Here is a 16,553-nt window from a genome sequence, read left to right as displayed (position 1 = left end):
GTCAATATCAATAGGGGACTTGAAGACAATCAAGAGATGTAAGCAGCTTAGTTCCAAATTCAAGGCCCTGACAATTCGGATTCTAAATTGAATAGGTGACGATTGATGAAAAGTGAACTGCTTTCTTTCGAAATATAAGACAGAAAAACATGGTGGTTACTAGAAGAAACGAAGAATCACATGGCATCCACACAAATTTTATTCTGTCCACAATCAAGTATTTGATATCAAAGCATGAAGCACAAGCACAGGGGATTGGACCAAACAAAAACAGTAGGACAATGATTGTTCTAATGTCTTGGCAATTTACAGAACGCCCAAGCCACCGCTTTGCAATCACTTCAGCATATTCAACTCGAAATGACATGTTGCTAATAGTTGAACTGTAAAACTGAAGGGACAGAACATCCTACACACTAAATATCAGCAAAAAACATAGTGTGAAGGATGTTCCTTAAAAATAATCATGCAATTTGAAACGCCTGACCAACATTTTTCACTCAAACCAATAAATGGATGCAATACAGCTCAGAAAAAGTCTCCAGAAAATCAGAATCAAAAGGGAATGTCCAACCACAGAATACAAATTTTGGAATCAAACAGAGAATTTCCACCGAGTTATAAAAAACAAACAATCCACCCATCGGAGAAGAAAATCATGGGTGGTGGCAACTCTTAAATAAGATTAAAACATCACAAGACTCTTTATCAGTAGTAGGAAAATGCATCAAATTAGACGAGCAAAACACCATTTGCACATTTATCTTGTTTCCTAATAAAGATAAGTTGCCATAAAATGTAATTAAAGCCATCAATGGCATTCCAAGATCTACGAGCATTTTCTATTGATAATGTTTCTGGTGCTCTGAACAATTGGAACCCAATCTAGTCCAGCGCATAACTATCTAGCCTACGCAATTAGGTAGTAAGATCTTTGACATATAACACAGCTAACTGATTAAGCCAACATACCGCAAGCTCTTTTGTCTTACATATCCATCAGTCCAAAAGAAATCGGAATGATCGAGAAATTTATGACTTCCAATGCCAAGAATCTGCAAGAAAGGGTGACAGTGGCATCACCTAGCTGGAAAAAGCCTTTCTTGGGTTAATCACAAATCCAACTGACAAGTCCTCTTCAAATTCACTTCCATGCTGACCAACCCCCACTAGGAAGCTCGGGTTCAGCCATGAGTGGACACTTTGACTCCACCTTAGAACTTGGGCATCTCCTCCTGTACAACACAAGGGCAAATACAGGGGGAAAATGATTATGCATCTTCAAAGTGTCAACTACCACTACGATTAACGCTACCCATTTACGAAGTGATCAACCCAAGTGCTTATAGCTCCACTGCTATCAGTTAATAACTCTCAATTCAATCTCAGTAAGCCTACTTGTCATATCAAATCAAGCAAATCAAGTTCTAGAATTCGCCTCTAGCATCTTATTCCCAGTCAAAAACAGACCAAAAGGTGCGCACTAGTGAAGATAACATAAACAAATACATATCTGAGATCAAACCAACACAGATATTATATGCGCAGTAGATTAAACACTATGATAGAGAGCTGAAAAGTTCCAGAACAGCTAGCAGATAATTGTAAGCACGCCGAATTAAGAACTACACTCAATAAGCAAACATTAAATAAGATAATTGTAAGCACGCCGAATTAAGAACTACACTCAATAAGCAAACATTAAATAAGAAGGGCATCTAGTATGCCTTGAGCTACTTATTATAGACTAGCAAAATAGATAGTGCAAACTACTGGGATTTAAGCAATCCAACCATTCCCAAAGTGCATCATCCAATTTGAGCCTCCCCCCTGGTGCTGGGAGCAAGAAATCTTAGGAGAACCTCTTGAGAACAGCTGGACACGCCCACAAACAAAGATGTAGACCTAGTAGGCAACCAAGGTGTTCACAAATCACTGTTGTTGGGCTTTTCGAGCCTGAGAACTACCATAACCACCACCATATCCAACCTGTCCACCATGAGGACCATTTGCTTGAGGAGCCCCATAATTTCCAGAAGCTTGTGATTGCTCAGATCTCCACGCTGCATTTCCATACCCAGAATTTCCATTTGCATCACCATATCCACTCCCCATGTAGCCACCGCCACTCCCCTGTAGTTCTGCTCCACCAGGACCACCAACATTACTGTTTGGAGTGCCCCCAGAACGTCCTCCAACAGCACCATACCCAGCTGGATTCCCATATGATCCATCATTTCCACCGTAACTACTGTACCCATAACCTTGATTCCCATACCCAGCGGCTCCACCAGGAGATTGACCAGCAGGTACTGAACCAGGGCCACCACTGCCAGCCCCAGCATTTTGAGCGCCCCAAGAACCAGCATTCCCATAACCCATAGCACCATAGCCAGATGAACCTTGACTGTTCCATGAACTTCTGGGTGCACCAGGTGCACCACTTACATAGCCAGCATTTGGAACATTAGGATTCCCATAAGCTGCACCTGCAGGTCCCCCATAACCAGCTCCAGCTCCAGTATAGCCGCTATAACCACCATAACCAACACCATTAGTGGCAGGACCATATCCATATCCAGCTGTGCTATAGCCAGATGAGCCATAAGGAGGAAAACCACCTCCAGTACCTTGAGGCTGCATATACCTCTCCATTCTACCATCATATGAGCTTGTGTTGCCACCAGATGCACCATAGTTCTGGTAACTGCCACCCATGGAGCGGCCACCCCCACCAGGATTGGCCTCTTTAGGAAGAGCCCGTTTCACTTCAACTTGCTTACCGTTCAAATCATGGAACGATCTCTGTAACACCCGGTCAACTGCATCTTCAGTGTCAAAAGAAATAAAGCCAAATCCACGAGGTCGCTGGGTGCTCTGGTCATACATTATTACTACATCAGCAACAAAGCCAAAGGCTTCAAAATACTGACGAAATCCATCTTCAGTTAGAGTGGGAGGCAATCCTCCAACAAATATCTTCTTGGTCCGAATATTTCCACCACCGCTGGTGTTTCTAGCAGGATTCAGGTTTCCGGCCCTGGCATTGGTTTGCTGCTCCTCTCTTGATAAGGCCCTCTTTGCCTCAACCTGAGAAACCAAAACAATTGGTTGGAAGGCAGGAGCACAAATTGAAAGCAGGAAACTTGTTTCATCATGCAGAATTACCCAGATATCTTATCTGATTACAATATTCTAGAACTTGTATAAGTAGATTCTTCATGTATGACAAGCATAGCAACCGCTAAAAGAAATAAACAACTCTCACAAAGTGGCGTGTTTATGCATAAACTCATATTATTAGACGAGTTAAGTTGTCAAGGAGTCAATCTATAAGGATACTTGAGTTGGTGTCAGCTTAAGCTGGCACATAAAATCAACAAAAGATCACAACTCAACCTAAAATTGTTTGCAGAAGTTGGTATACCTGGCACACTAGCTTATCAAAACATGGGATGAGTAATGCAACAATAAAATTTGAACCCCACCAAATACAGATGAATAGCTTCAATGATAAACCTCTATAGTTGATCAACTAGAAACATGTAACTATAAGCACATGTAACACCCTGCAAACAATTTTTACTCACTGAAAAGCTACCTAACAACAAGAAACTGTCTAAGTAATTTATTGATTTATTCAGTTAATTAACTAAATAAGTGGATTTTGATTTGTAGGTCCTTTTCAACAGAATTAAAAGGCACAAACCCACCCCTTTGAAAAATAATGAAATATATCATATGGACTCACTACCGGTGCCTGAGCTGCAGACAAGACTGGAGGTTTACCTCACTTGAATAAAAAAAAAATTATTACAAATACAGATCCAAAGCCAGGCTCATATATGGGATATGTTTATTATGGTTGACTAATATTTGAAGACATTTCAAGCTGTGCTGCATTGCAAAATCCATAAGAGAAGTGCAAATTCGATAAGTGAAACTCATTCAAAGAGGTCACAAACTGTTCAAAAACCAAACAGGCCATTATATTTCACACATTTGTAGTTTGCCCGAATCACAAATGAAAAAGGAAAACCCTCACTTATTTTGAAAATCAAAAGGAGCATTCAAATCCAACAATTCACAAAAATCAAGTTCTCTGTTTCATGCCACATAGATTACAACCTTAGAGGAAGAGCAATTATAAGATGCTCTCCACAGTTTTTTTTTTCTATTTCCTTTAATTATCCCAGTTGAGCAACTCAATAGCAGCATGTATATCATAAACCATTCAAAAAAATTCAACTAAATTAATACAAACCAATCATTCACAAAAATAAAAGAATACCCGAAACCAACGGCCAGCAACACCATCACCGACACTCAATAATATTGTTATCATAAAACAAGAGCTCAAGAACCCTAAAATCATTCAACAATAGCAAAACTACCAGTTCCGAATATAATGAAGATGCAAACAAAAGTAAACCCAAAAAAAAAAAAACATTAACGAAAACCACACAAAAACCATGAAAAAGGTTTTTAACTCACCATTCTACCATCAATGGTGTGCTTATCTTGAAGAACCATATCAAGCACGGCAGGATCTGCAAAGACGACAAAGCCAAAGCCTCTAGGTCTACCAGTAGTCTTATCTTTCATAACGACAGCCTGCAAAACGTCCCCGTATTGCCCAAAGTAGTCTCTGAGCTTCTCCTCTGATGTCTCCCACGAAATCCCTCCAATAAATAGCTTTCCCTGATCTGAATCCATTGCTTATAATAATATTGTCTAGATTTGTAGCTATAAATCTCTCTCTCTCTCTCTCTGAGTTAGGGATTCTGGATTTTGAAATTTGGGGATTTTTAATTTTGGAGGGGTTTTGAGGGGTTTGGGGATTTTCAGGGAAGAAAAAAAAAATGAGGGTTTCGTTTTGAGGCGACCCTTTGAGGGAGAATTTTTATCGTTAGAGAGAGAGAGCGGGGAGGGAATCTTGGGATACTAATGTGGAGATTATGCAATTTGGAGGGTTCGGATTTGTTTAGATTTGTATGGACGGTTGTGATTTGATGTGGTGGTTTTTTTTTTTTTTTAAGGTGTGACCTTGTGTCATTTTTGGAGCTTGCTTTTCTTCTCTATAATTAAAATTCGATTTTAAAGTCCGGCAGAAATTATTTTAAAAAAAACTTAATTTTTATATTTAAAATTTATTTTTATCATCAACCTATATTAAATTAATATAAAATTAAAAAAATATTAATTTAAAACTAAAAAAATAAAAATATCAGTTTAAATCTTTGTATCTTGATCTTAGGAAAAATTACAAGAGAGAAAGGTAGAAAGCTTAGAGGGCAGAAAAGAATTGGATTCGGCAGGAAATTGGTTTAGCAGATCGAACAATACATCTGCAGAAAAAAATGGATTCAAAGTTATAAAGAGAAATTGACTTACGACTTGTTTGGAAGTGTGATTTAGATTATTTTTTAAAATATTTTTTATATTAAAATATAATAAAATAACATTTTTTTATTTTTTAAAATTTATTTTTGAGATCATCGTATTAAAATGATTCAAAATATATAAATAAATTAATTTTTAATAAATATTAAATTAAATTTTTAAAAAATATAGATTTTACTGCGTTTCCAAATACCAACTTAATTCTAGAGTTTGGTAGGTCAGGTAATAATGAGGTTTGTTCTCTTCATTAATTTTACGAATATAAATCTTGATGTCGCTGTCTCAATGACGATACGAGGATATCTTGACCGTCCAAAAAAACAAACAATGAGAATTTACTGTATGAGTAAGAGCCTGTCAGGAAAGTATACTATAGATATAAAAGGTATGATAAATAACACGGCAGCACGATACAAATACAGAGAAATTAAGGTATAAATTTATTTAAAAGGAGTTTTTAAATACAATTGAGTCTCGAAAATACAAATCAATAAAGTCTGCCAATAAAATATTTGAATTGATCACTACTGGCCGGCTAGGTAAATCGAAATCTATGTTGGGTTTTATTTTGAAATTTTTATATATCAACCTAGTTAAATTTAGGTAATTTTATAGGTTGATTTGGCCAAACTTGTCATGTTAAAACCAGAAAAAATTAAAAAAAAATTAAAATTATATTGTTTTAAAAAAAATTATAAATTTAAGTTGACTTATTAATCCAATAATCTCAACCCTAAATCGGGTCAGACCTTTGGATTGGATACGATAACTATGCTTATAATACAGACACATTTATATATATATAAAAAAATACTTTGTTTTTCATTGTATATCGAGACACAAGTTACCGTGGATTGAAACAATAAAATGACAATTTTGCTTATCCAAGAAAAATCATTCAACTTGTTTTTAAGGGATATATGATCTTTTTCTCATAGCCCATTAGTCATTTTCAATTTGAATGGGGACAAAAAAGCCATTACATATTTTCGGCACGGTATGATGACTTAAACACCCTTGAAAGCAAAAATAGTTGAATTGGTATATAAGGAGTTTTTTCATATTTTCACTCTTTAAGCATAATAAAATGACTCAATTGCCCATAAAAAATTATTTAAAAAATGGTTTTCAAGGGTTTTTTTTGTATTTTCATCCTAGATTTTTAGTTATAATTAGTTTAAATAAGGGGAAATTTGATTTTTTAATAAATATAAAATATTATTTGAAAAAAAAATGGTTGGCGCATGCAATACACCCACTAGCATGTGTCTTACCCCATGCCCTTTGGGCTGCATGTGAGGGGTCATGCAACGTCCAAAAGGTGGCTTTTGGGGCAACGTTCAAATCGTATCGGCTGCCCCTCCATACTTAGACGGCACGTGTGGCTAATGGATCTCTGATTTTGCGTCGATGATATTTTCTTTTTACTTTCTCTCTCCTCCTCAATTTTTGCATTTTACTTTCTAAATTTTCAACGCAGCCTGTCAGTTTGTTTTTCCTTCAAATTTGGTTCATTTTCTTTTTACTATTATTTTTTTATTTGAAATAATTTATAAATTTGGATTTTTTAAATTTCATCCTCCTTTAGTTTTTTAGCTGTTAGATTTGGTCTTCATTTTATTGATTGCTATTTGTTTTTATTTGAGATAATTCTTAAAATTAAATTCTTCTAATGATTTCATCCTTCTTCAGTTTTTTTTCTATTAGATTTGATCATTATTTGATTGTTATTTTTTTTAACTTGGACAAATTTTGTAAATTGATATTTTTTTTATTTCATCCTTCAATATTAAATTGACTAGGAATTGAGTTTCTTGATTGAGTCTGAGTCTATGATTTCACGGGTTGTGAATTTGAAAGATTAATCCGGATTTAGGAGATTTGTTTGGGTTTGCAGGGCAAAATTTTTAAAATTGATTTTTTTTTCAATTTCGTCCTTCAACATTAAATTGGTTGTGAAATTTGCTTCTTAATTAAGTCTGAGTCTAGGACTTCATTTGGGAAATTAACTCAGATTTAAGAGATTTGTCCAGGTTTGATTTATTTTTTTTTTTGCTTTTTTTTAACTCATATTTTTTAAGTTTCATCCTTCAGCATTTATTTAATTAGAGATTGACTCCGTTATTTTTTTTTATCTACTTTCTATAGGATTTTTCACTACTTTTAAAAATAAACCAAGTTATCTCAGTTCTTTTTATTTGTCGTTCATTGTTAAATTTAGCTTTTTAAAATAAATTTTATTTTTTAATTAAATTAAATTAATTGATTAAATCTAAGTATGAGATGTTCACTTCATGATATTTTGTTTGATTTGCTTTTCAGGTCGTTGCTCTAACACCGTGTGCGGCTTCTTTCAACGTCATTGTGCACTGTTTTGAAGTGGTGTGAGAACCGTCTTGGTAAACTCTTTCTGATGGTGGAGCAGTGTTCATAGTGAAACGACAAAGAGTCTCCAATGGGCTTTTCTTTCTTCTCCTCTCAATATAATATTGGCAACTTACTTTTTATATTTTATTATTGTTATTTTTTTGTTCGCTCTATTTACTATTGATGTCTTTTTTTTAATTATATTATTAAATTAAACCAAGTATATTAATTCCAGTCAAATCAATGACTCGTGTCTCATATTTTTCTTGCTTCTTTCAAAATGCTCCCATCGCCTGAACAACTTTTTTTTACATTAAAAAAAAAATTGGATAGGCCCGTGGCACAACGGGGGACAACCTATATAATATAATGACAATGAGCTCCTTACATTTGCATTTGTAAGAGGTCACAAGTTAAAATCCTTTCTCTAAAATATTTGGGTTCAAAAAAAGTATAAAAAGGTTAGAGTAGCCTTTAATCTTTGTAGTACTAGTCAATTTTAATTACAAAAGAAGCTCATATATATATATATATATATATATATATATATATATATATATATATATATATATATATATATATATATTACATCAAAAGATGAAAAATTAATTATTTAATTATTTAAAAATTCTCGGTGAGAAGAAAAATATAGATGCTATAACATTTAAAAAAATATGCATGTAAGAGATATTATTAATTTAACACATTAGTATTCAAAATATACAATTTTGATATTTTTCAAATATAATTATGAATTTATTAAGTAGGTATATTATAGGTTTGATAATAAATTTTTAAAAGGAAACTTCTAAAACAAAGATAAGAGTTTTTCAATGCTTTTATAAAGATAGAGAAATTGTGTGTTTGAGTCTAATTTTGAAAACATTGGATTTTGATATTTTTCAAATACAATTATAAAGCTTAGTAGGTATATGATAGATTTTTAGCAATTTATTCTAAATTGATCAAAATAAGTACAGGACTAGAATTTCAATATATATTTTTAACAGGTTGTTTCCAAGGATTAAATCAATTCTTGTGTTTAAAATTCTTTTGAGGATATTGATTTAAATTCCAAATGGAATTCAAATCATAAAAAATAGACAAAAGTAAATCAAAAGGGAGATTCTCTTATTTGCAAATCAATTCATCTTAAAATTAACATTGAAAATACTATTCCAAAAATACTCTCTTTCATTGCTTCAACAAAAACTTCTCTTTACTTTAAATTGTGCATCTATACTACCTTATTCTACTTGATAATATGATTTTCCAAACATTTATTTATATTGTATTTAATAGGTAACTACTCTTGTATTTGATGAAAGCAATTTTTCTATATGGAGAAATGGAGAATGGTGGATGCCTTTTGCTACTCGGAGCATGGCAATTGGCATGATCATGGTTTGATGGGTTTCAAAGTACTTTGATCATGTTATGGCAACTAGATTGATGTTATCCTTACTCACTCAGCAAGTTACCCATCATTTGTGCCATAATTTGATAATTAACATGGATAATTGCAAGTTGAGTATTTTTCTTTTATTTTTCTATATTTTATATGTTTATTCTGTATTGTCTCTTTTTCTTTGTTAAATGAAGAAAATTTCATTGAGAGAGAGTGAGTGAAAGAGTAGACAATTAAACATTTCATTTCCAATGCAAAATATAAACAAATAACCTTCGAGTCTTGTTAAATATAAGCTAAAGGCATGGCTTGGAAAAGCTCCATGTTGAAGGCTAGTTTAAGGGAGCTCAGCGTAATAATAGTCAAAATTGCTAATTTGATTTATTTTCATAGGTATTCCAAACAGTATAATTGAATTCAATTATATGATTTAGTATTTTATTCTAAATATAAGAATTGTAATAGGTTATTATTTGAATTCAAATCACATATGGAATTGAATTTAATTTCACATGTGATTTGATTCCAAATAAGTTGTAAAGCATTTTGAAGAAATGTGAATCATGCATTCGACCTATCAAGAAGAAATAAGAAAATTTTTTATTTCAAATAGGTTTATTTAAAGTGAAAATATGATATTTATATTTTTAGATGTAATTGTGAATTACAGCAGGAAAAGAATAAAGTGCAAAATAGCATAACAATATTTTATAGATTTGATTTTGAATCTACATAAGTAAATAATAGAGTTTATGAACTAATTTTATAGGTTTGAGCAAAACAAAGAGAAATTCAAAATTTTTTAAAAAAATATTAAATTCATGATTCAAATAAAGTTTTTGAGATATTCAAAACAATAAAGAATCATCCATTTAAATTATTTTTTAGAATGAAATTCAATTTAAAGTAATTTATAAGGTTACAATTAACATGTATGTCATTTTTTAAAACCTAAAAGAGTTCATCACCAAATTTTCATCAAGGTTTTGAATATTTCAACTAGAAATTTGCTTTGATCTAAGTCATAAATTATTAAAATTTTAATTTGTCTCATCAAATCAAATCCGAGAAGTATGATTAGAGGTAATTTCTACAAATTTTTTTTTACTAGAATCAAATCAAAATTAAAAGTGTTACAAGCCCCCAAAGTTATAATTTATAGAGATATGTTTATTGCAAAAAACATTGTGTAGGCCTAATTGGACTCAAACCAATGATTAATACTATTATATAGTTTTTTCATGTATCATCAAAGCCTTTGAAGTCTTGCAAACAAATGTGTTTTGAATACTTGATCTAGCAAAAGTGGGGGAGGAAATACTTACAATGGGTATTGTTATCTTTCGTGTATCATCAGAGTCCCCTCAAGTCCCAATGACATCTTTTGTGTGTACAAAATGCCATAAAAGTTGTTTGATGGCGTAGCCTTGTGGCATAGCCATTGAACGTAGTCGTGGGCGTAGTGGTAGGCATGGTTGTAAACGTAATAGTGGGTGTCACCGTTGGTGTAGTTGTAGGCATAGCCGTAGACATAATTATAGGTGTTGCTATGTATAGTCACTAGCATAACTTGGGTATAACCGTTGGCTTAAACTCTAACATTTCATTGGCATATCCATATACATAGTTGTTGGCATATCCACAACTGCGTTGGGGTTTCGTCATCTATGAAAAGAGCTTTTGAGAAATAAGAATGAACTGACTTTTTGTTCATTTCCACATACAACGCCAATGATGAGGCTGACAAAAATCCTTGAGAAAGATTAGGGGCGCTTTCCATGGGATGATAAAATTAGACCTAAAATAATAGGCGAGCTTGACAACATCTACAAGAAAAACATTATGATGCTTAAGTCAGTATAGTGTTTGTACATGTAACGAGGAGAATGAGTATTCACTTGGCTTAAATGTTTTTTAAGTTTTGTTGAAGTCTTGTATTAGACATGTGTTGTGTTAAACTTTAAGTCTAGAAAGATGAGCTTTGGCCTTTTGGCCTCTTTCTTTAGATTTGTTTATATAGATTTTATTAAGATAAATATCTAGGACATTTATAGAGATATGTATAGTATATAAAATACCATGTAGACCTAATTGGACTCAGCCCAATAATTAATATTACCGTATAATTTTTTCATGTATCATTAGGTCTTAACCAACATGTACTCAAATAAGCATGGCCCCTAGGCTTAGGTTTATCGTCAAATAAATTTTGAGTAAAGTTTTTAAGGCAAAAAATAATTAGGTTCTTTATTTATTTTTTATGATGGGTAGTTAAGAAAAAATATCAAAATTAATTCTGGTAATCAATATAATTAATTAAATATTAGTTTTAGTTTCAGAACTTGATATAAAAAATGGTTGAAGGGAAAATGTTTTACGCACTAAGCAATATTTATTCAGCCTTCTCTCCTTTACTTTTTCCAACTTTTCTTCTTATTTTTTTCTTTAATCATTCTAGAGTTTAAATTCAAGTATTTCATATAGATATTTTTTTAGTTAGTTTTTCTAGTTTGTGAACCTTGTTTAGGAGTCTAACTAATAAAAATGGTGGTGTTGGAATCCTAAAAGACTAATTGCAATAAATTATTTGTATCAAGTGATGATTAATAAAATATTTATATAAATGATGAAATCATTGACAATAATATTGTAATTTGCATTTTTTTTTCTAAGTGTTTTAACATGTAAGTATATTCAATATTCTATTTAAGATATTCTTTATATGTTTTTTTTATGCATGCTTTGTCTAAAATACTAATTTTAATCCTTAGACTTATAAAGTTGTTGTGCAATTTTTATGTTTATGTTTATGCTAAAGCAGTTTTAGACAAATTGGTTAAACCAACCTTTAGTATTTCTCTCTAGTTTGTATGCTAAAAATACATAACTAATAGAATTAAGGAACTCTAATCTTTATCTTCATGCAATCTTACATCTAAATCTAATTAATCTAAATATTAACATAAAAGATCTCATAAAATTCTCTATGTTGTTTTTCTAAAAAATCTCAGAATAACTATATACAACATGGAGAAAAATAAGTAAAAGAAAAGAATGATGTACAAATTCTTTGCACGATAAAAAAGCTATCTTCTCCGACATTGAGAGCTTGTTTGACATTATGGTATCGAGTGCTTTTAAAATGTTCTTCATTTGGAAATGCATCATAATTTTTTTTTTAAAATTCATTGTTGATATCAACACATCAAAATGATCTAAAAACACTCAAAAAATTATTTTAAAAAATTTACTGTTAAGAAAAAAATCAATTTTTTAAAAGCACTTTTGCACTGCAAAAACAAACTGTGTCTGAATCCATGATGGACATTGGATTCAAACTTTGTTGTTCTTTTGGTGTTTGAACAAATGATGATGATTTTGTAATCTAGAACTTGGATATGAAAAAAAAAATATAAATTACCACGAGAAGGGTGACTACTGATGTTGCTTGCTTGAATGGTTTTCCAAATCTAAAAATATAAGAACTGTGTTTTGTTAATTTGATCAAGATAGAATGATGTTTTGAGGAGATCGATTGGTTACTTTTTCGGGTTTATAAGTTTGATCTGCCATTAATAAGGAGATGAGTGCAGGATGATGTTTCTTTGTTGCCTCTTTAAAGAAGAAGATGTAGTTTGATTGTGATTAAAAATATGCGTCTTTGTAAACAAAAAGGAGATCTTGCTATCAGATTTGATAAAAATACAGGAGGAAGGCTAGTTTTAACCGTGGATTTCTATGGTGAAATACCCATTTTGCTTTCCATATTGAAAACCATATAACTTGTTTCTAGAGATAAAATCATTATCATTTTTTTCACGGATCTATTTATCATTACTAGATTGAATGAGAGTTAAAATGGTCTTTTAACCTTTTATTTGCACATTATCATTATCAAAATACCTTCTAAAGTCTAATTTGCTTAACTATTTAGGTTGAGGTATTTTTGATTTTCTATCTTTGTCAGCATATTGAAATTACTAAGGTACGTTTAAAAGCAAAAAAAATTATAGCTTAGGTTAACGAGCTTTTTGGTCTTTTTTTGTTATGGTTTTTTCATTAATATTATGTATGGTCAGGGGCACTAAGATCTTTTTATGAATTAAATGAAAAAAAAGAAAGATGAGTTATTGGCGCGTGAGGCTTGTGGAAGGCATCCGAGTGCTTTGTTCGGCATGTCTTGGAACCCTAAAAGGCCAATTGTCGTCTCTTTCGATGGATCATGTGGCGGCGCATCCAATGAGGCAAATTATATAAGGCGTTTTGCGGTGGTTAGGCGGTAATCCCCCCCTCTTTTCTCTCTCTCTCCCTCGGAAAACATGTTGACTCAACCAAAATTAAAGGTTGTCCTCCATTTTCTTCTTATTTCAACTGTGACCCTTATTCTTTTAATTGTTTTTTATTTGTTTTGAATTCTTTTTTTTTTTCAATTTCATCTTTTATCATTTGATTTTAGGGTGCATGATAATATAGTTTTTGGTTTTTAATATAAAATAACCAAACCAAACCAAAACATGTTGGTTGGAACTGGTTTTAGTTTGGTTTCGGTTTTATTTTTTATATTTTATAAAATTTCAGTTTAGTTATTTTTATAGATAAAAATCAAACCAAACCGAAAATGATCACCCATAATTCCTATTGAAATGAAAATAACAGTTATTAATAGCAAAATCAACCAATAAAAGTAAAATCATGGCTTAAAAGTAAAAAACTATAAAAGAAGAAATATCATGTCAAAAAAACAAATTTAAATCAGTAAATCAACAGAGACAGCTTACTAATTATGTATGGTTTTGTTGGATTCAAGTGAAAAACTAGAGATCGAGAAAGAACGAGGGAGTAAAGAGAAAGAAGAGGGCGGTTGTGATTTGGGAAAGAGAAGGTGAGTTTGTGAGGACTGAAAAAAAAAATTAAGGTTATTTTTATACATGTTAGCTTAGAGTTTAGTTATTGGTTGAATTAATTTCAGATTTTTAAAATCAAAACTAAATTTATAATTTTTTTAGGTTTATTAATTGGTTTAATTAATTAATTCAATTTTTTTTCTCAATTTGATTTTTTTTTTTTTGTATTTTTCTCACTCCCATTATAAAATTTGATTGAAAATTAAGATAAACGACTACGATAATAATATAATAAAAAAAAATAAAAAAACAAAGAGCCGCAAAGTTAGATCGGGACAAGGTTTTTATAATCCATTATCTGCCCCTTTTTTCTGGATCTTTGAATAATTAATAATAAATTGGTGCACACACATTGACATCGTCCTTGTCCTAGTCCTAGTCCCGACCCACCACCACTCATACAATCATTAAAGCCTAACGTTCCTATTTTCAAAACCCGTTGGAGCCAGAAATGGTTTTCAAATCCACACCACACTTCACTCAAACCCTCCTTCTCTCTCTCTATTTTTAGCCAATCTCGCCATTAACAACATCCTCTAATCCTTGTGGTCGGTCGGTCGGTCGGTCTCTGCCTGATGGGTTGCTTTCTTGGCTGTTTCGGCTTGTCTTCAAAGAGAAAGCGTAGAAAACCGGGTTATAGAGACCATGTAAGCTTGCTTATATATTTCCAACATTCATTTGAATTAATCACCAATCTTCTTCTTCTTCTTTTTTTACTATTTGTTTTGATGTAGCAGAAGCTTTGTAGTTATGAACCTCTAGATTCTGTTTCTACAAACCTTGCCATTACAGGGAAGCCCGTAACCTCTGAAGCTGAACTCAGGTCCCTCACTTTATTTACCCTATTTTTCAATCATTTAATTTGCTGTTGTATGTTTCGTTGTTTTGGGCCTCTCTCTTTGTAGTTAATCTGTGCTCAAGTTTTGTTCTTTGGTGTGTGTTTTTTTTATTGACAGCAAAAGACCCAAGGATTCCTTGAACTATAAAGTTAGAAAGAAGGTGAGCTTCAATTTGAATGTTCAGACTTATGAGCCAATTCCGAAAGAGGTAAGCACGAGTGATTACTGGGGAAGTGATGAGGAAGAGACTAGCAAAGATGATGCAAACGAAAGGCAATCTTCTTCTCTCTCTGAAGCGGATTCAATCGCGTCCAAAATGGCGTCTTATCCAACAAATTATAGATATAGAAACTGCATTGACAGCTATGATGAAGAGGATGGAATAGCGTATGAAGAAAGTGATTTGGATGGTGATGATGATGAATTCGATGACGAAGAAGAAGAAGAAGAAGATGATGATGATAACAATGGCTGCAATATAGATGAATTGAGAGTAAATCAAAAGGAATTTTCTGGGCAATTCAGCTCCCTATCTGCGAGTTCACAGAATAAAAATTCTTCGACAAAGCTGCGAAAGGATACAACTGAAAATCTAAAGTCCCTTGGTGACTCAAATGAGGGAGGATTGAGATCGCGTCAATATGTTCATTCTGTGCTGAAACCAGTGGAAAATCTCAATCAATGGAAAGTAGTGAAGGCAAGAGGAACGCAACCACCTAAGCAACAGATGAAAGAAAATGTGGCCCTTGAGGAACACCCGCTGAAACCCCTTAGTTCAATCTCGAATATCAGTCACTCCACACCTCTCATGCAAGAAATTGCAGTTGATGCCAGCCTCTCAAACTGGGTGGTTCCTCCTGATTCTTACCAGAAGATAACTGCATCCAATGATGTTGAGACCAAGGCGCCATCAAAGAAAGCTTGTTTGACAGACAGTACATATTCATGGAGAAATAGAGAAGATCTGCCCATTTTAGACATTATCAACTTGGAGGCCTGATAAGAAAATTCCATTGTCACCGTTTTCCGTTGTCTTCTTCAAGATAGTGACGATTCGATTAAGAGAAAAAAAAAACAAAGATAAGGATTCAAACTAAAGACCAATTTCATGGAAATCTACCACAGGCAAGAAAGTGAGAACGGTTGTTCTCATATGAGGTTGGGATGAATCTGTGGATGGAAATACAGCTGAGGTTGCTCTTGTTATTTTCTGTAGCCCATTCTGGGCAAGTGTGAAACGATCTGGGGTGATGCATTTGTGTCTTTTTCTGATTTTTTGATCCACTTCTTGACGTTGTTTTGGTATAGACAAAGTGGGCTTTTAAGTATCTTATTTCTCACCATCATTACTTTATTATTTAAATCTCCCTCCCCTTCGAGGTTTGCTGTTTGTCTCAGAATCAGTACTAAGCTGAACTACTCAATTTCAAATATCATCATTCTCAATTACTAAACATTTCAGAGCCAAGATTAGTCTCTGGAGAATCACTTTCCACGCCAATCCGAAGACAAAAACAGTGATAAATGATGCACAACATGCAGAATACTTTCTAGTTTCGGAGAATCATCATTCTCAATCACTAAACATTACAAGAGCCAAGATTAGTCTATGGAGAATCACTTTCCACGTGA

The 16,553-nt window shown here is 32.7% G+C and overlaps 2 protein-coding genes across 7 annotated transcripts in view; one reads left to right on the top strand and one right to left on the bottom strand.

Annotated features, from left to right (window-relative positions):
• Positions 1 to 4,936, bottom strand: part of LOC18102461 (heterogeneous nuclear ribonucleoprotein 1) — a 32,068-nt gene extending 27,132 nt beyond the window's left edge. For 2 of the 6 annotated variants that reach the window (XR_008060366.1, XR_002984371.2), the window contains exons 1-3: positions 4,495 to 4,936; positions 1,794 to 3,090; positions 973 to 1,235 (exon numbers count right to left, since the gene is read on the bottom strand). Coding sequence is in view for 1 of the 6 variants with exons in the window: in XM_006378258.3 (XP_006378320.1) it covers positions 1,933 to 3,090; positions 4,495 to 4,716 (1,380 nt within the window). In the remaining 5 variants the exon portion in view is untranslated. Of the gene's footprint in view, positions 1 to 732; positions 1,236 to 1,514; positions 3,091 to 4,494 lie in introns of those variants that run through there. The other 4 variants (XR_008060367.1, XR_008060365.1, XR_002984370.2 and 1 more) reach the window with 3 other exon arrangements.
• A 9,540-nt stretch (positions 4,937 to 14,476) lies between these two features.
• Positions 14,477 to 16,311, top strand: LOC7475415 (pheromone-processing carboxypeptidase KEX1). Its single transcript, XM_024610047.2, has 3 exons — positions 14,477 to 14,729; positions 14,820 to 14,905; positions 15,039 to 16,311. The coding sequence occupies exons 1-3, from the start codon at positions 14,658 to 14,660 to the stop codon at positions 15,919 to 15,921; spliced, it is 1,041 nt and encodes a 346-aa protein (XP_024465815.2). The 5' UTR covers positions 14,477 to 14,657; the 3' UTR covers positions 15,922 to 16,311.
• The last annotated feature ends 242 nt before the right edge of the window (positions 16,312 to 16,553 follow it).

Source organism: Populus trichocarpa, chromosome 10 (genome assembly GCF_000002775.5).
Source record: "Populus trichocarpa isolate Nisqually-1 chromosome 10, P.trichocarpa_v4.1, whole genome shotgun sequence".
In the NCBI taxonomy this organism is placed as follows: Eukaryota; Viridiplantae; Streptophyta; class Magnoliopsida; order Malpighiales; family Salicaceae; genus Populus; species Populus trichocarpa.
Note: the sequence above shows the minus strand (reverse complement) of the source record. Positions and strands in the feature narration are given on the sequence as shown.

Coding starts and splice junctions, on each gene's coding strand:
- LOC7475415 (XM_024610047.2), top strand. CDS start 14,658: ATGGGTTGCTTTCTTGGCTGTTTCGGCTTGTCTTCAAAGAGAAAGCGT. Junction 14,730..14,819: donor AACCGGGTTATAGAGACCAT/GTAAGCTTGCTT, acceptor TTGATGTAGCAG/AAGCTTTGTAGTTATGAACC. Junction 14,906..15,038: donor ACCTCTGAAGCTGAACTCAG/GTCCCTCACTTT, acceptor TTTTATTGACAG/CAAAAGACCCAAGGATTCCT.